Below are 23,060 nucleotides of genomic sequence, written 5' to 3'. Positions count from 1 at the left end.
CACGAGAGGCTGGAAATGATCGGTTTATCGGTATCGGTTGAAATAGCCATTATCATGCATCAGTGTTTTTAACATAATTTTCAAAAATGATACTTAAAGTGTATTTATAGAATATTTCCACACAAAATATTGCAGTACAATGCAGTATAATTTTTTCGTCCCCATCTCTAATACACAGATTAAAAAATGATTGACATTTTGAATGTTGTCATTAGATTTTATTTTCTTCCTTTTACATTATTTCTATTGGCTTCCTCACATGTGAAAAGATGTTTATCGACAGTTTGGACAGTACAGACAGAATTTAATCGAATCAGGTTGTTTTTAAAGTCTCTCAGTCCCGTTACGACACATAAATATGAAAATAATGTGAGAATCCTCCGTTTGTCTTTCTGCCACAACCTACATTCAGTGATTGTCTGGTGAGAGAAACACACGCTCATTTACTTTCACTTAAAACGAGTTCACTTTAATATTATTGTAATACTGTTTGTTGTATATCTGATAAATCCGATACATCGATTAATATTTTGTAACTGTGGAATAAATAGGCTGGTTTTTAAACCCATAATTTTCTGGAAATAAATTAGAAATAAATATTTAAAGGAATGTTACCTGCACAGGCTCCTCCAAACAGAGCTTTTTTTAAATTAAAAGTAAAATTAAAATTAATTTAGAAACTTATAACAAATTAAATCTACATGCTTAGATGTTTAAATTTGACTATTTTTGATCATACATGAAGGCAAAAAGAGTGGAGGATTTTTAGATTTCTTTTTTCTTTAAGTCTGAATATACTAACAAAACATACTTTTATATTAAATAACTGAAATGCTTCTGTAGCAGCAGACTTCCATAGCAAATATTTAAGTCAAATGCATGAAACAAAACATCTGTAGAATATGTTTTTCCTCCGTTTTTGTGCGTATAATTAAACTCTTAAGCCACTTTAATAGCTCGCACCATTATAGCAGGCGGCGCTAGAACTGAACGGATTCACTTAGTGGCTGTTTGAAATGTTATGTGAAACTAAAAATGATCTACAGATTGAGAACTGAAGATTCAACACAACTTCTATAACATCTACAAACTCACAATAAACAGTTTCAAGTCAAAACCTGACGCCAAAAACAGTCCAGTCACCAAAAGAAAATGTTCACGTTGTACGTTTCTGCAAACCATGAATACATTTCTTTGCAAACTGTCAGATCAGTGTTTCTGAAGCGACGTTTTATATTATCTGACGTTGTGATAGAGAGGTGGAGGAGGATCACCGAGTGTCACCGAGGCGAGACGCCTGCCAAGCTGCACACCACGTTCAAAACAACAAACCCCGGCTGTCTTTTGATGAGCCTCCGCAGCGTTTCCCAGCAGCGATTAAGCCATCGAACCTGGGTGTTTTTCACAAACCTTTCCCTGCTCTTCCAGCAGCTTTTGGGCCACCAAACATCAGTATTTTGAGCCAAAACCAAGCACCAACCTCCGAGGCTGTGAGCCAGTGTGGAAGTGCCAAAAACTGCAGTTCCTCTAATGGCCACTAGAGGCTGGCTCTGAAACAGGGTAGATCCCCATAGACTCCCATGTTAAAATGCTCAACTTCACAGCAGAAATAAACATGTTTACAGCTTGATGCAATGAACAGTTTTGGTCTTTATAGGTTATTTCAACATTTGTGTGACTGTAAAGGTGGTGAATTTTTAAATAACTCAACCGTTTGCAGCTGGTCGCTGCTGTCTGTGAGTCAGATCCACCTCTCGCTCCTCCACACCTCCAACGTCTCATCCGAAAACAGTCGCTTCTGGCTCCAAAGAAACTTGAGACTTCAAAACAGCAACCAAAGACTGATGTCACGGTAGCTACATCCATAATTTAAACAGTCTATGACCAAAACATGATTTTAACTAAGTGATTTTTGTACCCAAACCTAACCACATCTTCACCAGCATAGTTGAGAAACACTAAGTTTTAACATATCCACTACAAAAAAAGTGTACGATTGTATCCATGGTTTGCAGAAACGTACAATGCGAACATTGTCTGTGGCGATTGGGTTGCCCAAAACTGAGTATAAATCCGCAGCTTCAACGGCCTTCACTCCTCTGGTTTCTGGCTTCCACATCATTAGGGGCCATGTTCACGAACGTGATTTTTCTGAGGTAAACGAAGCTTCTCAGCTCAAAAAACGCTTTGTCACCAAAGTGCTCTCAAACGCTCCCAGCTGGGCGTTTTCTGGTGAGAGCCTGACGTTTTCAGCTAAATAAAAAAACACACATTTGGTGGACGCGGCCCCTTATGGAACCTGACTGCAGAGATTAAGAGCGTAAATAAAGTCTGATGCTGATGTTTGCTGATGAGTTAGTGCTCCAGTTTAACCAAACATGTTGAGTCATGGTTAAAATCAAGTTCTCCCAAACCAAACTGGGAAAACCAAACTGGAACCTGGTTTTATGCTCGGGGGCATTTCATCACCGTGAAACCTTAAAGGACTTTCCAAAAACTGTTGCCGCACAATGATGTAGCAGCAAGATGTGAAAAATCAGACTGTATGTATGCAAAATTATATGTATAGGGGGTGTCCACATACTTTTGGCCACATTATGTGTCCCTGCTTTGATTCACCAAAGCTTTTTAGCTCACAATTTTAAGGTTTGAACTTCCAAAACTACTGCTGCAACATGCAGGAAATATTCAAGTCATTAAAAAAATTAGATCGAAATCACGTGTCTACATACTTTTGGCCATATTTAAACGTTTGGAGATGGCGATGAGGTGAATACGTTGGTCGTTAGAGGTGATTAAAGGGGTCAAACATGGTTATGTACTCGTGTTTTGGCAGCGTGTTGCAGTTCCTGTCAGTCTCTCAGGCTGTGCTTCACTAAACGTGACTCATCTGACGGCACGCCGCGTCATCCGCGAGGTTACGATTGGCCGTCGCTCTCAGCTTGTAGGTTGTTCTTGGACTCCCCGTTGGTCCGTGGGGACTGGAGGCGGTCCGGGAGCAGGACCTCCACGGTAAAGCTGACTCTTTTGGCCTGGAAGATGCTGTAGGTGTTGTCAAATCTCAGAACGTCTGAGTGAAACAAACAGAGCGGCGTATTTACTGCCGGATCTCGTGGTTACACGTCAGAAATCCTCCTGTATGTCGAGTGTTTGGTTACTCACACACTCCTGGGCGTTCGCAGGTCAGCGATCCGTCCTCGGGCACCAAGTGGGAGTTGTAGCGCTGGCTGGGCACGACTTCCTGCATCTGAGCCGCCTTCTTCCATTCGCCCTTTTTGGTCTTCAGAAACACCCCGAAACCGATGTCTGCGCTCTCGGTGGCAAACTGCCACCTACGGAGAGAGCAAAGACAGATTCTCAGATCAGTTTAATGCTGCTTTTTTGAGTCCTGAATTTCAGTTATTTCAAAAGTGCAAAAGTACAGTACACATGCAGTACACCAATTACTCAACCGTTACGTTAAATTATGTTGAATTTATGAGGAAAACACAGTTTTTCTTGCGTGCCTCCGCAGTGACAAAAACTGAATATATTCCAGGTGAACTAAAGTCCTATGCACCGGCAAAAAAAACAAAAAACAACCAAAAAACTCTCACAGACTCTGGCAGTATAATCAGTCTCATTTATCCGGTCGTATGCTCCGAACCTCCCAAACGTAACAAAAGTACTTTTGTTAAAACCTTTTAATTTAAAACACTTCATCTGTGCAAAACTGTTCATGCAGAGGTGTTTTAAATATCCCTTTATTTACTTAATATTATTATATTCTATTTTGCATTATTGCTTTTTTTTGTCATTAGTCTTTGTTGTATTTTACTGTAAAATGTGAATTAAGGGTTTTGTTTGTTTGTCTGTTTCTCGCTGTTGTTGTTGTTGTTGTTGTTTGTATTTATGTCTCTGTCTTCTTGACATCTCCTGACACATCTTTTCCTTTAATGTTTCTTTTATTCAACTGGATTTCATGAAGTGTTATTTACATACAAACTAAATAAAATAAAAATAAATTTAATTAAAGGGGAACAACTGCCATTAAAAAAAATCAGGAGAGATGACATCTGTAAACATTAGTAAAAGATGTCTTTTTGGGTGATATACTAAAGTGTGACATTTTTATGCCAATACTATGACTTCTACGACTAAATACTACTTTCTATTTCTATTTGCTATCCAGAGAATCAACCCACGTTTAGTTTTCCTCAGAATTATTGTAATCTAGGACGCGTCGTCAACGGAAACCGTTGCAAAATGCTCAATGGAGGTAAACAGCAGAAGCAAAACCGTGGATTACATTTTAACCTGCGAACTTTTGTTCTCTTATCACAGATATTTGTTTTTACCCCCAAAACAAACATGGAGCAACTATTCCTCCCTCGACCTCTCCAGCCGCGCCTCCTCTCTTTACAACCTGTGAAATACGACGTGACACTTCAGGCCAAGAAGAAAACCGTGACCAACTTTTCTGGTTCTGAACCAGTTTATTTTGGGTCGAAAAGCTCTGAATGACTCAAAATTAGATGCCCGAACCAGAGCAGAACTGGTTCCATGTTGGTGGAGAAGCGATATCATTTTCATACGAACAGACGAATCTCCAGAGCACGACGTCTGCACCAGAAACATTTTCACAAAAGCAGAAAAAAATCGGGATTTTGTGTTTGTGGCAGCTTTTGTTGGGGTTCATTATTCATGCGAATACTGTCGAAAAGTTGTTCATGAAAACGTCAGACGGTTGAGCGTTTTTTTGGTCGTCAGCGCCGCAACTAACAATTTTTCAGACCTTAACGTCACATCTTCAAACTGTTTGTCCAAAAAGATATTTAATTAACAAATATATAAAATATTAAATCAGCAAACAAACTTTTTCTTTGTACATTATTGCTGCTGCAGTGATAAAACACAGCTGACCTGAGAACGCAGCCCGGGAACAGGATCTCGTAGTCCAGCTGTTGGGAGGAACCTCGGCTGACGGTCAAACATTTCTCGTAATCGACTTTAACATGGTCCCGCACGTAGTAGGAGGGGGGAACAGGGCCGACGTGGTTTATCTGCAGCCGAAAAGGAAACAGGTTAGGAAACGGGTGTTAAAAAGTGAAATATATGAAATGTTTAAAGTCGGGGGCGAAGGAGAAGTGAGGAAAAAGAGGAAGACATCACTTACTGTGACTGTGACATTTTCTGAATGCTTGTAATCGCACGTTTTTTTGCGTAAAAAGACAAAAGTTCTCCCTTTTTTCCAGTTTATTTAAATAAATAAAATGTGAAACAACTTAAGTGGTTTGTCAGTGCTGCACGGTGCAGTACAGCAAACCAGCCAGCAGAGGGCAGTGATGACTGAGTGGGATCAGTTTAATCCAGCAGGTGATCATTAACCCTTTAAAATCAAAGCATTAAAAACAAAACACAGGAAAAAAAAATGCAAATTGCAGGAAATTTGTAAAAGCCAATAAGAAAAATACCTGAATTTTTGAAAAGGGGAAAATTAAAAAAAAAAAAAGAAAAATGTCTAGAACACTATATTCACAATTACTGTAATTATATATTTAGATTTAAAGAAAAATATTTATGCTTTTTCCCCCAATTTTGAGCACTTTTTTGGGGTCATTTCTTGTTTTGTTTGTTTTTTAATCTCTTTTCTTTTTTTTGGTCTGGTAATTTCATTGTATTCCACTTTTTATTAATCTCTTGCTAATTTTTGGGCCATGCCTTATTAAGTAGCTCAGGTTTCAGAGGGATAACATCATATTACAGCTACAGTTACGTACAGCTCATAAAGTAGTTTCACACCTGCTCTGAAACATCATTATAAGGAAGTCAAACTCATTTGAAACCACTTCTCTAAAAGTCTTGCAGAAATGTGAAATGCAACAGAACTGTTGTTGGGAAACTGTCACAAAAAAAGAAGAAAATATGCAGAAATAACATAAAAGAACAAAAACAGACATTGTCATTAGAGAGCAAAGATTCATCAGGCATCTCCAGATTTTTGATTCTTTACACCACTCGTGCAGATTTGACTGAAGCTGAAAGAAGAAAAGTGTGAGAACAACTTTACATACAAGATGCATAAGGCTCAAGAGTTTTTAAAGCGAGGAGACACAAAGATTTGAAGTCAGAAATCCTCTTTCCTGCAGATCGCTGCAGTGTAAAACAGACAGGATCCCCCACGACATAAACAGCACAGGACGACGTGACAGTCTTTGTGCAAAGCTAAACTAGTTTTCTTTTGTTTGTAGCTTCATATTTAACATTCACACGTCCGACTGTACTTTGCAAAATGTCAAACTATTCCTCTAACAGCAAAACTCTACAGCCTAACCAGAATAATACAGTACAATGTCAAGGACACACAGGTAGCTAAACTAAAAAAACAGAAAAAAAAGACAAAAAAGAGAAAAACACTTTGAGGCTGAGAATCGCAACTTTCTTCAATCTTGAATGAAGCCGAATTGAATTTCTCTCTTCCTGTTCCTCATGCATCCAGGGCCCAATTATTTATCTACAGAAACAAATGCACGGTCAGTTTTCTCGCCCAGAGTATCACCTACAAGTGCGACTACTCAACTACTCAACTACTCAACTACGCTCTATGTTTGTCGCTCCGTTAAACATTTTGACTGCAGCTTTTGCTGTTTCTACGCAGCGATGCAGCAGGGATGAAGTTTTTCTTGATAAGTTTAAGCGATTCATTTCTCACATGCACACAGCAAACTATATGTTCAATGGCAGGGTTCCCACAGTCATTGAAAACCTGGAAAAGTATTAAAATGTCACAGCACACTTCCATGTCTGTAAAAGTCAAATATGTCTACGGAAAAAAAAGAAAAAAGCTAAATTATCTTAAATGTGTTTAAGATTTTGTTACAGAATTATTGTTATTTTCAGCACTTTTTCCAGGTCTTTTTTTTTGTTGTTTGTTAGGTTTTTTTAACTTTCTTTCTTTTGTTTTTTTAAACTAGATTTCAGGTAATTTTCTTTTACATTTTACTAATTTCTTGCTAATTTTTTTTTTCTCCTCTCAAGTTGCTCATTGCCTTCTACCCATGTTTTTGTAAGAAATCCAGCCGATTTGCTCAGGTTTCAAAGGGTTAAAGATGCTCAGACGAGGAAAGTGGGATTTCAAGAATTGGGGAATCTTAAAATAATTAATCTCATCTATTTAAAAAGAATAATAATTTAAAGAATCAATTTTGTCAAACTCATGGGAATAAAGGCTGTGAAATCCCAAACACGGAGTGAGAAACAGGAAAATTACCAACAGATTATTTCTACCCAGATTTTTCACAGGACGACAAACGAAAATAAAATGTCATTAACGTTTTTTTTCTTCAGTTTTGGTTATTGTAAAATTGTTAAATTTGATGCTGAGTGGCATTAAAAAAATCTTAAAGTATTGAATCTAACTTCCCTTAAGTTGGTTTACCACGTCTTTTAATTTTGTCCTCACTCTCCATCGCTAAAATTATGTTTGAATAGAGAATAAAGATGTCCGAAAATAAACTTAGTTTAAGAGGGGCAAAGAAAAAAATGTTGAGTCATGGAAAAGTCATGGAAAAGCCTGAAAATTTTTTCACAAAGATTTACGCTGAACCCTGATGAACCCAAACATGCATCATTTTTCCATCAGTTCCTCGTGGTCGGTGTGAATGTACGGCAGAGGGAACGTGGACTCGTGATGTGTGCAGCTGTATTGATCCGGTCTGCCCGTCCAGAACAGTCCTTGTGTTGTCATTGAGCGGCCGCGGTCAAACTGGCTCATTGCTATTGTGTAACAGGATCCTCGCCACAGCCAGCGTTGTTAGCAGCGTCTCGTCCCCTTTTGTTCTGTCTGTAGCCTGAATGTGACGTTGGATTATTCCTGTTCACGTTCTCTGTTTGGTCGTCACAAACTGGAAAAGCCGGCAGGTTTTGGGAACTCGCATCAAACATAGTTTGCCAGTCAAATGTGAAGCCACAATCTTTCTAGTGCAGTTTGCATATTAGACAAACAGTGTCTCACCAAAGCAAAGCTGCAGAACTGCCTGAGCACAGGATGCAAACTGTTAAAAACCAAAGGGCGGGACTCACAAATCTACAACAACAGAGTCCTGCTAAAGAAAACTATCCGAAGCAGCAGTAATGTGGCCTGTTTCAGTCACAGGGGGGCCGATGAGCTGTTTTTGGATTCAGACTTGTATCTTTTGCAGAGTTGTTGCCACTTCTGACTTTTGTAAAAAGCATTTGCCACGTTTTTTAAAGACACAGTTCAGTCATTTTTCCTCTTTCCTGTAGTGCTGTTGATCAGTCTAGATTGTTTTGTTGTGAGCTGCTGAGTGCTGGAGATATCAGCCGAAGAGATGTCTGCCTTTTCTCTAATATAACGGAACTAGATGACGCTCGGCTCGTGGAGCTTAAAACACCCCAAAAAAATGCATTTGAAAAACTCAACAGCGATGTCTCTCTCCAAAAATCATGACCTGGTTACTCAAAATAATCCACGACATCCTTGTTGTGAGCTATTTCATGTTGGAACTATTTTCTTTTTTCTGAACAACATCCGCCAAAAGGACGGCCAAAAGGAGTTTTCAATAAAGTCAATAATACTAAAAGAAATGTAAATAGTATAAAATTAGATAAAAATAGTAATACTCCAAGACATAAAAAGCCTTTTTTATCTGCAAAATGGAAGCTGCTTAAAGCTTATTAACGCGTGAGACTGTGCAGTTTATCAGTCTCATCAAAAACAGAATTTAGGACTTTAAATATTTACTTTCATCACAATCTTTCTCACAAGCTGAAAAAATGATTTAAAGCCTCAATAACAATGATATATTATGAAACCACTGGTGAAAGGCTCTGCAAAAATGACTTTAACAAACTAAATTCAACCTGATTTTAAAAAATGACTTAAAATATTCAACATCTAGTGGCAGATTACTGTTTATTTAACAGGATGCTGTTTAATATCTTACTTAACGAAGAAGTCCTTTCAGGCCGTTTTCAGTAAATCTTCGGGTGTTTCCACACAGGTTTTATTTAGTTCGGCCTATTCGAACTTTGGGCCCGAGTGCGGTGCGTCGGGGCCGGTGTGCACACAGCCGTCGCACTGAGGAGGGGGTCTCGGTACGGCTAACAGCGAGCTCTGGTGCGGTCTGTATGTGGTGTGAAAGCGTCCGACCTCGACCTGTTTGAGCTAAAAAGGCTCCCGTAGTTAACTCGGCTGTGCACTGCAGGTTTTCCCGTGAGATTTCACAACAAACATGGCCAGTAATCGATGAGGAGGTCACGGTTCAGGAGGATTAATCTGTTTCTCCTCCTGAAATGTCTTAAAATGCGCATTCAGCGTCTCCCGTGCATCAACTCTATATCGTCAAGTCGCAGCCGTGCTTCAGTTTGTGCCATTCGTTTGTCGAATGGCACATACGAACGATAACGAGTAACGACCAGCACCAGGAACAACACGCGCCGTTGTTTTGGCTCCATCGTGCACATTTATTCCTCTTTACCTCTCAGCACTTATTTTTACGTCCGGGAGTCATGGAAACATGACGCTCTGCCAGTGGTGCGGCCAAAGACGTGTGAGCTGGTGCGCACTAAGGGAACGCTCTGACATGTAAAAACTACGTTAGGGTTGTTTTTTCACACTTATTTTGAGGACTAAAAGGAAAACACCCTTCAGGACTGAAGCCCCATCAGAGCTGAAGTTGACCGCAAAGAACGAACTGACGATGTGAACTCCCTTTTCCATCGGACCACTGTCGCAGGACTGCGTTTGGTTTGTTTATTCATACGTTAAAACAATCAAAGAGGACAAATGTTCATTAATGTGTCAATGAATCAGTCTCAGAAGAATCAGGCAGCACCTGCAGCAGATACTTGTCTCCTCCAACTCATCATCAGCCCACCTTAAGTGCCAAAATAACCAGCACCCATGGGAGTGCAGTTTGGTTTTCTGACTCACCCGGGTGCGACAGCGTGGATCTCCGTCAGGATCCGTCAGTTTGCCGCCGTATATCACCGGCAGCTCCTCCTCATCAATGTGCTTCAGTAAAACCTCCTGCCAGTTAGCTGCAGAAACGACAACGTTTCATCAGAGAGGACGTAAATCAAAGTGTTTTGATTGGGAAGAAATATTCTTTAAAATAAGACGCAGCGACGTCTCGTGTCTCACCCCCGAGGATGTAGATCTTTTGCCTCGTGTTCTCGCTCAGGAAGTGCTTCACGAGGTTGTAGGCCACAGGAAAGAGTTTGGGTGCTGCAGGAGAAAAAAAAATCAACAGTGTTAACCAAACCAGCAATAATCGAAACTCTGGCTTCTCAAAGCCAGGATACACTGATAAAAACACAAATACAAACACAGAAACAGTTTAAATGACTCCTGTTTTATGAAGGAAGGACAGATTTACCTTTAATGACGAAAAGCCTCTTTAGGCCTTCTGGGTAATTGTCTTCAAACATCTGGAGGATCTGGTGACACAGAGGAACATTTACTTTATTTGGAGACGTTGACCGACGTAACAGTCAGTCTGCACTAAGTGTGTGTGTGTGTGTGTGTGTGTGTGTGTGTGTGTGTGTGTGTGTGTGTGTGTGTGTGTGTGTGTACCTCTCCAAATGTTTCTATAGCCGGCTTCCATAAGTGCTTCAGACCCAGACCCTCGACGTCGTAGATCATCGTGATCGACTCCACGTTCCTCCCAAGCTGAAAAACAGGAAAATTTAATCTCAGGAATTTATTATAAAACTAGATATACTGCTATACGGTTGAGTTATGGCCAAAAACATCTTGTATGAGGTCACCGTGACCTTGACCATGACCCTTCAACCCCGAATTTGAATAAATTACCTCAAGGTGTTCTGGAGATATTGCTTTAATGTAAGATCACTGTGACCTTTGACCACCAAAATCTAATTTAATTTTGTAAATATTACAGCTATATATTATTTGTTTTAAAAAAAAAAATGTTTTGTTTTTGTAACTTAGCGTTACTTAATTTTGAACATTGCTATGGCCTCCATTCATTTCGGATAACCTAAATTTAATTTAATTTAATATTACGAGTTAAATCTCATAAAATTTGCCTGTTTTTCTTGTAAAACTATGACTTTATTCTTGCAAATTATGACTTTTTTTCACGTAAAATTACAACTTTATTCTCATAATATTACATGTTAATTCTCATAAAATTTGACTGTTTTTATTGTAAAACTATGACTTTATTCTCGTAATATTATGACTTTTTTCTCATAATATCACTTTTTTAATCTTGAAAAAAAAAATGTTTTCCTCAGTGTGACCCTTAAACTCCGTTCCTCCTTCATTTTTCCCGTGAGGTCGTGCTGGAGGCAGGCAGAGTTGCATAGTGAACGCTAGCAAATAAATTTGAACATATTTTTTTCATTTTCCTATAGTTACACTGTGCAGTCAGAATTAATTAACATAAAAACAAAAAAAGGTATTTCTAGAGTCTTAAAGTGTGACACGCTTCCTCCGCCTCTATTAACACCATCACGCTCCGCCAAACACACATTTAAGTATCGAGGAGCGTTGGGCTTTTGTCCTGTGGTCTCTGTCTCTTACCCTCTGCGACTGGACGTTACAGTCCTTCTGCAGGAGCTCGCAGTCTCTGATCTTGGACTTGATGAAGTCCTGCTTGGAGGCGGACAGGAAGAGGCCTTTAGGGTCCACTGGTCCGATGACATCATACCAGATGGGACTGCCCTCGCGGTCGTGACCACACATCCCTCCTGACAGATACTTCTCTATAACCTGTAAGCGTTTTAAATGTCTTCGTCACACGTTTATTTGAGGAAAATATTTCCTTAAATGACTCTGAAGTAAACCGAACCGACAGCAGGTTTTTGTTTCTGATGTTTTGTTGGCGTTTACCTCCGGTGGACGCCAGTCTGTCAGTATTGTGTCCACTTTCATCTGTTTCCTGAACTCCAAATGCTGGAAGAAAAGATCAGTGCATGTTCAGTTCAGCAAAACTATTAACCCTTTGAAACCTGGAGCTACATCACTGTCCCTGAGCTGCTCTCAGAAGTATTTAAACCTTTTAACTGTGAGTAAATTGGTGCAATTTCTTTCAAAAACAGGAAAAGGGCGATGAGCGTATGGTAATAAAACTTTTTTTTTTTTTTTTTTTTTAAAGACTTTTTTTTAAAGCTAGGAAAAAAAGTCTAGGAAAAAATAAAAGGAGCTTGGAAAAAACTATGAATGAATCTTTTTTGAGAACGTGTATAAACAAAGCAAAACAAAACACACAAATAAAAGCAAAGAAGCCTTACGGCCAAGTGCAGTAAACAAAAACAAGACAAATAAAAAGGCCTTTACAAAAGCCCAGTTTTATATACGACCCAGTACAATATAAACAGATTTCACCCCTTTTATGTACAACCCAATATAATATACAATATAAACACACACACACACAAGCAAACAAGACCTTTAGCAATTAAAGTGACCATTTTTTATCATATTTATCATGATCATAAATGCATATTTGAATTTGTTAAAAATTTATTTAATTTTAAAGATTTTTTTTGTTCGTGGTCATTTCCATCTTTGTTTGTTATTTAACTTTCTTTAACGTTTGTTTTTTGGGGGGGGCAGGTAATTTTTTTGTACTTTTACCTAAAGTTTGCTCATTTTTGGGTCATTTCGTTGCTCATTGTCGTTTTCTTATGTTTTTGTAAATAATAAATCAAACCAATTTGCCTAAGTTATACAGGTTTAATAAGATTTATAATAAACACATTAAAACTTCATGTGTTTTTTTTTTTTTACTTCTTTGATAGACAGCATGCACAGTGGCAGATCCGCGCGGCACAGTGCTGATTTAAATGGCTTAGTGGTTTCAGACAGTAGGTGATGTTGAAGCTGCCTCGTCAGCAGGAAGAGGATCAGTTATGTGCCGCCGTGTACAGACTACAGTACACACATGTCCGCCGACGCATGCATGCAGGCCACGTTGATGTATATATTTACATGTTTGTTGATAGCCTGGTTGATATATTTAAGTAGCTATGTAAAAGATAATTTCAGCTACAAGGGCAAGAAATAATAAATATGATATGATATGTCATTTCTAGCCTGTATAATTACATAATTTGATATATATATATATATAGATATGTATGTATGTTTGTTTGTATGTATGTAGGGGGAGACATTGGCTTTTTATAAGCACATTGTAGTTTAATTTAACTAAAGTTTGTTTAAGATGAAGCTTTTAATTTTTATATAATGCTGGATAGTTTCATAAATAATAATGCATCATACGATTATTACAGTGCAACACACCTTGGTCAAATGAAACTGTAAATGTCCTTTTTTGTATCGGATAATAATATTGGATAATTTAATGATATATTGACTACCAAGTTAACTATGAGGGCAGAAAACAAAATAATCCTTCATTAATTGTAATTGTGATATTGATTTGAGGTCATATCTCCCTATTTCCTATTTCGAATCAACAATTTCTTTGTGAAATCGTGGACGATCACCTCCCAGAAATCCCACGTATAAGGTGTTTGCCTTTCCGTTATTACTCCCATGACACGCCTGCGTCGCCTTTGAAATAATGATGGCTGAAATAGAAATAAACCTGCTAATGATCTGAACGTCATCGCCATACTTTTGTTATTATGAGAGGAAAAGTCACATAACATCACTCAGTCATCTCACTTTGTGTTTTATCGACATTTTGGAAATATCGCTTAAGTTTTGCGCAGATCTGTAGTGGAAACCCACCTTGTGTTACCTGATTCAGATTCATTTTTTTAAATTAAAATCTTCAACAGTATTACTTTTAGTGCACACACTGTTTTTGTGTGTGTGCCGATTTGTCGGTAATAATATGCCAAATTTGTCTCTCTCTCTGAAGTTATTCTGCCCCCTAGTGGACACAAATCCGTTCATTCAGCTTTAAGTGAGGTGGCTGTAAATCTTACTCGTTATTTTAAGTACTCTTTTAATCCCGTTTATCTATATCTTATCTCCTCAGGCAGCTGTGATGAGTCAGTTTCCCCACAGCGAGCTGCTCCTCTCTAATCTGCAGCCGCCCCTGAGCTGATGAACAGTCTGTGCTAACTGCACAATGTGGTCCCTGAAAGAGGAGGTGTAAAACTCCACTTCCAGTTTATCTGCACAGCGTTTCTACAAGAGCGTGACACATGCACACTTTAAAAATGTGTCGCACAGAGAACGTGTTACCTTTCGCAGCATGGCCTCCGACTTCTGCACATTGAAGTTTCGGGCTTGAAGAGACAGAAAAGTGAAAATTACATAAATATGTTGACGTATTAGGGCTTTTTTAATCATGATGATTTGCAGAATTCCTACAGTTAATTGCGATTACTTGCACTTTTTAATCACACGTTTTCGATTCCATTATTTTGCATTACAAAACATTTTGGTCTCGTTAAAAGTTAGTAGATCTTCAGGTCTCTCATCAGGCCTTAATGATAATTAATTACATCCTGCAAACACATGTAAGCAAATCTGATAACGTATGTGGTAACAGTGCATCCTGAAAGTCTTTAAAGTCTATAATGTGTCAGTCATTCAGTCTTTTAAGTACGGTGGACAGATCTTACATGATCACACATTATTCGATCTTAAATCTGAATCTTGTTAAAGAGGAAACTCTCGAAATAACAACAAAGAACAAGTGCAAGATTCGATAGATGATATCTGGAGCACAGCGTTATAGTTTAAGGTCCCAGTTTCTGTTGTAGTATTTTTCCTCCTGAGGAACTAGTTTCTGAATCCTTTTTCTTAAAAGGGAACTTATTTACTGGATAGAGTCAAAAACATTTGATAAAAGTCTCAGAATAGGCGTCAATGAAAACAACCAGTAGCATAACAAAATGTGGTGTGAAAATGAGTTCTTGGAAAGTTTCTCTTTCATTCCTACATGGTTCCTCCTCCATCCACAAACCTCATGGTGATAAAATTATAGGAAATGCTAAAAAAAATTTTAAAAACCCCAATTAATTACTGAGAATAAAAACTCTCTTAAATTGTCATTGATACTCTCTGGGAATAAACGTAACATCCAATAGACCTCTCTGACGAATTAAAACCACTGTGTCACGATGAATGATCCAGAACAGAGCGGTTCACTGACGAAATACTCCGTCTAAGGTGATTAGCTCTGCAGCTGACAGTCAAGGGAGAAAGCACAACAGCGCTGTCGAAATAAGACTTACAACTCACTCCTGCAGTGGATTACGCTGCACCTAATGCTGCGGTCTGGCACCTTAACAAGGACGAAGTGACTTAAAAATAAAAGCACAGAGCAGACTCTGGCAGATGACCAGGCTGTGTGCTATTTTGGGTTAGTAATAAGTGTTATTCTCCCACAAGCTCATCTGAGTGGATAATAACGGTGATTTGTAAGTTCTAACTACTAATATTATACACAGTAGTAGATGTATTTATGTGAAGATCTCTTGTTGCTTCTTAATATGGAAATGAATTCTACTGTATAATGAGCTTATGTGTAATTATTTCACAAGTGCAGAACAACATTTCCTTGTTTTTTAAGGTGACATCAGGTTCTGTGTTTTTCCTCAGATTTCTGTTTCGCTGCAGATATTTTATGATCTGAAATATCGCTACTTTAAAATGGATAGTTTGGATCTTTTGAACTGGGGTTGTATGAGGGACTCATCCATAGTCAGTTTATTACATACAGCAGATTTCAATCAGCACAACCCCAGTTTGGAGAACTGGCAAGTGTGCTGCTGAGTACTGCTGTGGACGAGGGCAGCAGCGAGACATATTTAAACCTTAGCTTTTCATTCGTCTTTTTTTTGATAATTTTGGCTGTGTTCATGCATACGGCTTGAATTTTGGCAAGATTGTGTATTTTTGTTTAATCTTTGAGTTTCCAGCTCAGCTCCTACAATACAATAAATACACTGTGGAAACTAAATAGTTACATTCAGACTTGTAAGGTCAAAAAATGCTCCATTGAAACCCATTCAAACTGACATTTTTGATCCCACAGCCGTCAAAGCAGAAAAACATGCACTGTATTATTTCTGGGTGTCATTCTGGGCTTTTGCCTTGGAATTTGTAATTTTTACTATTTTCCACCCGATGTTATAATTTTTATATTTGGCATACATGTTATTTCCACTAGATGTCTGTTCATTGACACATCCCAGACTGTGATAATATATAGTGTACATTTAAAGTGACATTGAGTTTTTTAGGTGGGTAAAATACATTTAGCTGCAGACCTTGTCCATAGCAGTACATTGCTTAGCTTTGGTGTTTGGATCCCTGTCTGCTTCTCCAAACTGGGGCCGACTGACATTAACTACCACCTCTCCCTTTAAGCTGTGACAGAGCTGCATATTGTTGCTGGTACGAGGAGAAACCAAGTCGGCTTATTATCTGATAAGATTTACTGTAATGATACCGTCAGTATTGCCACACCACTGGTGAAATAAAACACGCAGTTACAAAATGCACTTTGTAACCTAGTTTTGGCTTTAAGATCATCAAACTGACGACCTGATGTTTCAACATTTTAGAGAGATTTTGATAACATGTACTCGAGATAATACGTCTTGCGACATGACTGTAGGTTTTATTCTTGGCTGTCAGTTGTAAAACAACTTGGAGTCTACAGATTATCAGCCTGGCCGATCATTAGGGCCGATATTTGGCATTTTGCAGATTATCTGATCGCCAATAAAATAAGTAATTCAAAATTGCAAAGAAAGTGTCAGCATGGGAGGAACTTTTACATTGTAAAACCTCAGGGAGCTACTTCTGTTTATTCATTTTTATTTAAATTTTCAAAAACGTTGCTGGGAACTTGCTGTATATGATGTTGAACGTTTCAGTTTTGATTTAACATTTGCTAAAGGCATTTAAACAAAGCCTTGTGTTGAGTTTGTTGTATTCCAAATTCCAAATATTTACTGAAAGATTTTCATTTTTATAGTAAGTAAATATCGGTTCCAGATATCAGTTATCAGCCTCATTAACTGCTAATAATCAGTATTGGTATTGGCCTTGAAAAAAAAATTGGTCGACCCCTAAAATAACAGGAAAAAAACCACAAAAATATTATTTTTTTCTGTTGAATGGGAAATGAAAGAGTCTAAAACAGCTTCATGTCTGTAGATCTGATGAGAACACAAGCTTAAGTCAAAGGAAGCGGAAAAAGTCGAATTATTTTTGGTCATCAAAACATCAAAACTGAGTCCAAATGTATTCATGTGACCCAAATGTAAAAAAACAAAAAAACTGTCTGACTGAAACCAGACTTAAGTGGTTTTGGAAAATGCTGCTGTTTGCAAAAATCAGTTTCACTGAACTCTGGAATAAAACGCAGACAGTAGTATGATACTTTGTCCTGACGTAATCCAGTACAACTGATACCAGCGTAAAGTCACTCACAGCAGGAACTGGTGTCATTTACTCGGCTTAGTTTTTATCTCTTAAGGTGGAGCTCCTCAGAGATAAATGTACTTTCAGTTAGACTGAGAGTCATCTGAGGGTAGACGTTTATTCGGTTCGTTCCGCTCAGGACTCGAGGAGGGTCGTTGCCCTCCAGTGTGAGACTCATCTTCTATCATATGACAAAAACAGGGTCTGAAAGGATCTATCACACAGTTAGGCTTTGTGATATTTATTATTTCAATCACAACATCACGAGAAATATGAGCCCTTTACATAAATAGAATGAATAGACCTTCGCCCTGTTTACCTCAGATAAGTTTCCCGCACATTCATTTATTTGAGGACGGCTGCCACAACGAAATCATCGGCCGCCGTCAATTGATTTTTGGAGCCAGACTGGTTATTAGGAGCACTACTGGAATGTACCCAGTGGTGCATGAAGTACCTGCAATACATACTTGAGTAAAAGTACATATTTAAATGTGTGTGTGTGTGTGTGTGTTTTAGTCAGTGTGCCTAGGTGTGGTTCTTAATTGTGTTTTAATGCTTCATTGAGCTGTTTTAAAGATGAATTTCTGTTTTTACTTGAGACAAACAATGAAGAATCTATCTATCTATCTATCTATCTATCTATCTATCTATCTATCTATCTATCTATCTATCTATCACGTGATTATCTTCCTAAACAAATAGTGCAAGTATCACAAATATTTCTTCACCACAGAGCTTATTTCCTGCAATAATCCAACATCCAACGGAAAAATCCCGTAGGCTTTTTGTCAGGGCAACCAGGGCGACTCGAACTTCCACATCTGCCTACAGATAAGCGTCATCCCCGGGGCGCCCTTTTAGTGCTCATTATCATTTGTTTTCAATCAATGGACTGCACTGAGCTGTCCCCAAACAGCTTGAATGGAAATCATCTTTACGTTCATGCTGAAAGAAAAATAACTGGAATCATTCAGAGCGTACATCCACCAAACAAACACCTCATTGTCCGCGTTCTGAGCTGTGACGCTGACCTTCACCACCACCACCACGGTCGCTTAGTTCAGCTTCATTAAAGAGAACAATACGCCTTCACTGCATCTGAACTCTTCTTATGAAACCCTATTGGAGGAAACTTTCGGGGAATTTGAACCCAGAGGAGCAGCAGGGAAGCTGCAGCTGAGTGTGTCCTGGCAGACGGGCGTCGTAGTGCACCTTTAATGTGATTAGCTCTGGATTAGCCTGAAACACAGAGTGCTAAACCTCTGCTGCAGGACTAAACAGAACAAGGCCGCCTTTAATCACTTGCTTCACATTTCCTCCAAAGTCTGATTGTGTAAATTCAAACGTGGCTTCTGCAGCTTTCACAAGGGTAAATTCAAGACTTTCAAGGACCTTTTTTAATACCACATTTCTCACCTCAGATGTTTTCATCAACATGTTTTAGCTTACCGTTTAATCAGAATACGAGATCATTCTTGCCACTGTTTCGTGCACAAGTTTGCACCAACCACCAGCAACATTATTGGTCAGGTGCCGGGCAATGCATTCTGGTAGTTGTAGGTTTTCTACGTCTTGATTAAAAGCATCCTTTTTTTTCTATTTTCTCTGGTCACATAGCACCAATTTCAAAAGTAGTTGCATCTTTCTCCTGCATAGATAGTCTAGTTTATTAAAAGGCTATCTTTCCAGCAGTGAAATGCTTCTTTAAGCTGAAGTCTGTTTTTCAAGGCTTTTTATGACTTGTGGATATCAATCCTCAACTTAGCCGAGGAAGATCTGAATCAGGGAATCAGTCACATTTAGTTTGGAAAAAAACACTGATGTCTTCCTGATTTAGTCTGAATGCTGCTGAGTCACAGAGCAGGCTTGGTTTGTGGTTTGAGCATCGTGTTTAGGCGTGAAAACCATGTGAGTCTCTTTCTCAAACCCTGCAAACAACTCTGTTTACATTTGTTGCATGATGTCCGCTTGTGTAATAAACCACTGCAGCTTCTGCTTTTTGTACAATTAGAGCAGCAACGACAGATGCATGTGGGTTATTAGAGGCAGATAATCACATTTTAGCAGATTATGGAAGAGGTTTTGGTGTTTGTGTGAGTGCAAGTCGTGGTCAAGGAAGAGCCGCAGGTGCCTAACGATTTTTTTTCAACTGACCTCTGAGCCAACGTAACAGGAAGTGGTCATGCTGTGCAGGAAGTTGAGGAAGAATGTCTTGTATTCTCTCTCGAAACTGCAGCCAGAAGAAGGAGAGAAGAAGAGACGTGTGATTGACATGTATATCAACCAAAAGAGGATTCAGTATGAGGAACAGACTGTCAGGGAAAATATTTCATCTTTAAAGTTACAGTTTTGATCCTGCAGGTTAAAAAAAACACTCTTTTTAGTAGTTTTCATCGTCTAATGCTGCTGAAACTATTAATTTTACACACTTTAACAATGATTATTGAGGCCTGTAAACTTTTTCGCACGGGTAAAACACTCAAAACAACTCGACTAGGTTTCACTACATGGCCAGAAGTATGTGGACACCTGTGCATGGAAACTTGAGCATTAGGACTGCAAAATGATCTGCTCATTTCAACCTTTGTACATTTTTTGGGTTGGCCAAAGTTGACATATTTACATAACTTGCTTTGTTGGACCAGCAGATAAAGAATAAAAGATGTTAAGTTTACAATAAATAAAGAGAATCTGTAAGTTTGAGAAGCTGCAACCAATACATTTTTGTCATATTTGCTAAAAAAAAACAAATGAATACAATAACTAAGAACAACTCTTAAACCATGAGCATTTATCTGCTGCTTCTGCAGCCTCCACTCTTATTTTCTTTAGGTTTTCCACCAGATTTTGTAACTTGGCTGTGGGGATTTGCTCCCATTCAGACACAACAACATTAATTAAGCTGTTGTGCAGCAAAGTCTGAGTTTCAGTCATTTTCATTTTTATTTCATTTAAAAATAAACCCTAAAGCTGTTTGATGGGTAGGTTTGTCAAGTTCAGTAGAGTCAAATGCATGTGGACATTGTTATGCTGAAACAGGAAAAAGCCCAAAGCTGTTGCTACAAACTTTTCAAGCAAACTGCTGTCTTAAATACATGTATTATTATATGCTGCAATAGCATGAAGGCCTTGACCAAACCAGAGGGAAAAAAAAGATATAATATTACTTTTTTAAAAGAAAGCGATTAGCATAATAAAAAAGCAACATGTAAATTACTTTAAAAAAGGTGCTAAAATTAAATTAAAGAACACACACAAATATAACATAATTTTAAATATAAAATTATGAATACAGCTTTCTAAACACTTGATTTCTTTCTAAACATGGGAAAAAGGCAATGAGCAACTTAACAAGAAACAGCTCAGAAATTAGCAAGAAATTTGTAAAAAGTTATAAGAACATGTACATGAGAATTAGAAGAAAAAAGAATGACCATGGATGAAATTTAAATAATAATAATAAATAATAATAATAATAAGAAGAAGAAGAAGAAAAATAAATGATAATTTTGATAATTCTGGACTTTTTAAAATTTTGATTTCCCATCCACAATATCTGATATTGCCTAATATTGAATAAATTCCAAGTAATTTTCTTGTCACTTTTTACTCTTTTCTCGCAATTTGCCAAGTTGTTTGTTTCCTTTTCTACATGTTTTCAAAAGAAATCAAACCAATTTTTTTTAAATGCTTTCGAAAGGCGTTTAAATCCACCACAACAAAACTGATGTCCACCCAGGTCCTAAAGGGTTAACTTTGCCTTTATTTCCTCTTTGTATGTTTATTTCATGCAGCAAACACCAAGATAAACTCCCTGTAAGTAAACACTTTGTCATAAAACTAAATTTGATTCTTATATAACAGGTGCAAAAATGCCAAAAAAAAAAGAGAATTATAATAAAGTGCTATTACACCATAAAGTTAAATTATTATTAATAATGGTATTATTATTATAGCCAAACTTGCCTGCACCAGCGCTTCAGCCTGTTTAGGACTGAGGTCTCCGACTCTTCCGCTCATGTCTGCAAACAGAGGATGCAGCTCAGATGAAGACGGAGCTCCCTCGGATGAGCAGACTGACACTCCGGGAGAGAAACAGCACCGTCACCGTTAACCGTGACAGGCGGCTGTCTGTCGGTAACGCCTCCCCGGTGATGCTCATTCGCGGAGCGGCTGCAGTATCGAGGTGTCCTCGCTGTCAGCCGCCTGCAGGTGCAGAAAAAACGTAAACACGACACTCGTACCGCCCATCAGAGATCCGGTCCAACCGCCTGACTCGGCCAAAGATAGGAGACATGACGAGAGGTCTTACTCCTGTCGAAAAGGAGGAACCAAACTAACTTTTAGTCCATGTGTTATTTGACACCTGAGCAAATTGGTTTAATTTCTTACAAAAACAGGGGCAAGAGGGCGACAAGCAGCTTAATAAGAAATGGCCCCAAGAATAGCAAGACATTTCAAAATAATAAACAGTTAAGAGAAAATTACTTAAAAATAAGCACAATAAAGAAAAGTTTTTAAAAAAGAAAGTGCTAAAAATCTATCTTTTTCTTTTTCCTAAAATGTCATTTAAAATATCTAATTAAGATAATTATACATATAGTTCTTTGGACATTTTTTCCCTTGTATTTTTGTGTGTGATGTTTTTAGCGAGGACATTGTAACTAAACAGTTTTATCACATGATCAAGAGATGTGTTCACTGTCCCATCTTTTTAAAACAAATAGCATACCTATACCTTAAAACCAGTATATTGCGCAGTATATCTCAGTACAGTTTTCCAAAACCTTGATCCCCGCTTTTAACCCCTCCAGTTTTACACTTGTCAGATGCTTGATTTAACACATATTTAGACAATAACATGTAAAGAAACTGTCACTCAGTTAGTCATAATTTAATCGATTAAATGACTAATTAAACTGATTTAATTTTGCCATTTGGTAAAGTGAAATGTAAACTTGTTCCACTAACAAGCAAAGTACAGTTGATGAGATTGTGAACAAACCGTTGAGTGATTCATCTCCACTTAAAAAAATGACAATCTTTGGTGTTAATCTGAAAATATCGCACATGCGCAGATGTAACAAGAACTTGATGAATGAGTTTTTTTTTCATTTTCAATTCAATGATGGAGTTGTTCCCATAGCTACGACTGCTACTTAAGACTAATATATTTCCTCAGTTTAGCCAAATGTCCTAAAAAGGAGGCGACATGTCTGCACATGCTAAATGGAATAGGATTAGATTTTTTTTTAACTGATTTACACAAAATATCGCAATATTACTTTAAAAAAAAGAAGTAACAATCTTGAATAGTTTGACGTGTTTAAACAAAACTTTAGTTGTGTTCAGAGCCCTTTAAGAGATGTTTATTCTAGTGCACTAGTTGTATTTATAATTTATAATATTGTGGCTTTAAATCGAAAACGGAAGTATGAGACGGCATCCTCTCAAATTGATATAATCTTTGGTTGCACGAAGTCTTTGATTTAAAAAAAACGTAACTAAACTAATGAAACATCCGGTTTTTATGTTTGAATTGAAATCGTTTTATTTCAGTGTGACACCTATTCATTTAAAATAACTATATAATACCTTATTCATTAAATTAATTGATTAAAATTATGGAAATGCGTCTCTACCGGTTTGTATACAAGATAGTAATCCT

General features: G+C 37.9%; 1 protein-coding gene across 1 annotated transcript; it reads right to left on the bottom strand.

The window, feature by feature from the left end:
- Positions 1–1,636: 1,636 nt before the first annotated feature.
- LOC121944936 (SEC14-like protein 2) lies at positions 1,637–21,562 on the bottom strand. The gene is made up of 12 exons (XM_042488903.1): positions 21,359–21,562; positions 19,547–19,622; positions 14,192–14,235; positions 11,861–11,923; positions 11,552–11,740; positions 10,577–10,672; positions 10,380–10,440; positions 10,145–10,228; positions 9,935–10,041; positions 4,903–5,042; positions 3,163–3,332; positions 1,637–3,070 (listed from the first exon to the last, which is right to left on the bottom strand). The coding sequence occupies exons 1-12, from the start codon at positions 21,410–21,412 to the stop codon at positions 2,919–2,921; spliced, it is 1,236 nt and encodes a 411-aa protein (XP_042344837.1). The 5' UTR covers positions 21,413–21,562; the 3' UTR covers positions 1,637–2,918.
- Between the last annotated feature and the right edge of the window lie 1,498 nt (positions 21,563–23,060).

Source organism: Plectropomus leopardus, chromosome 6 (assembly GCF_008729295.1).
Source record: "Plectropomus leopardus isolate mb chromosome 6, YSFRI_Pleo_2.0, whole genome shotgun sequence".
Taxonomy (NCBI): Eukaryota; Metazoa; Chordata; class Actinopteri; order Perciformes; family Serranidae; genus Plectropomus; species Plectropomus leopardus.
Note: the sequence above shows the minus strand (reverse complement) of the source record. Positions and strands in the feature narration are given on the sequence as shown.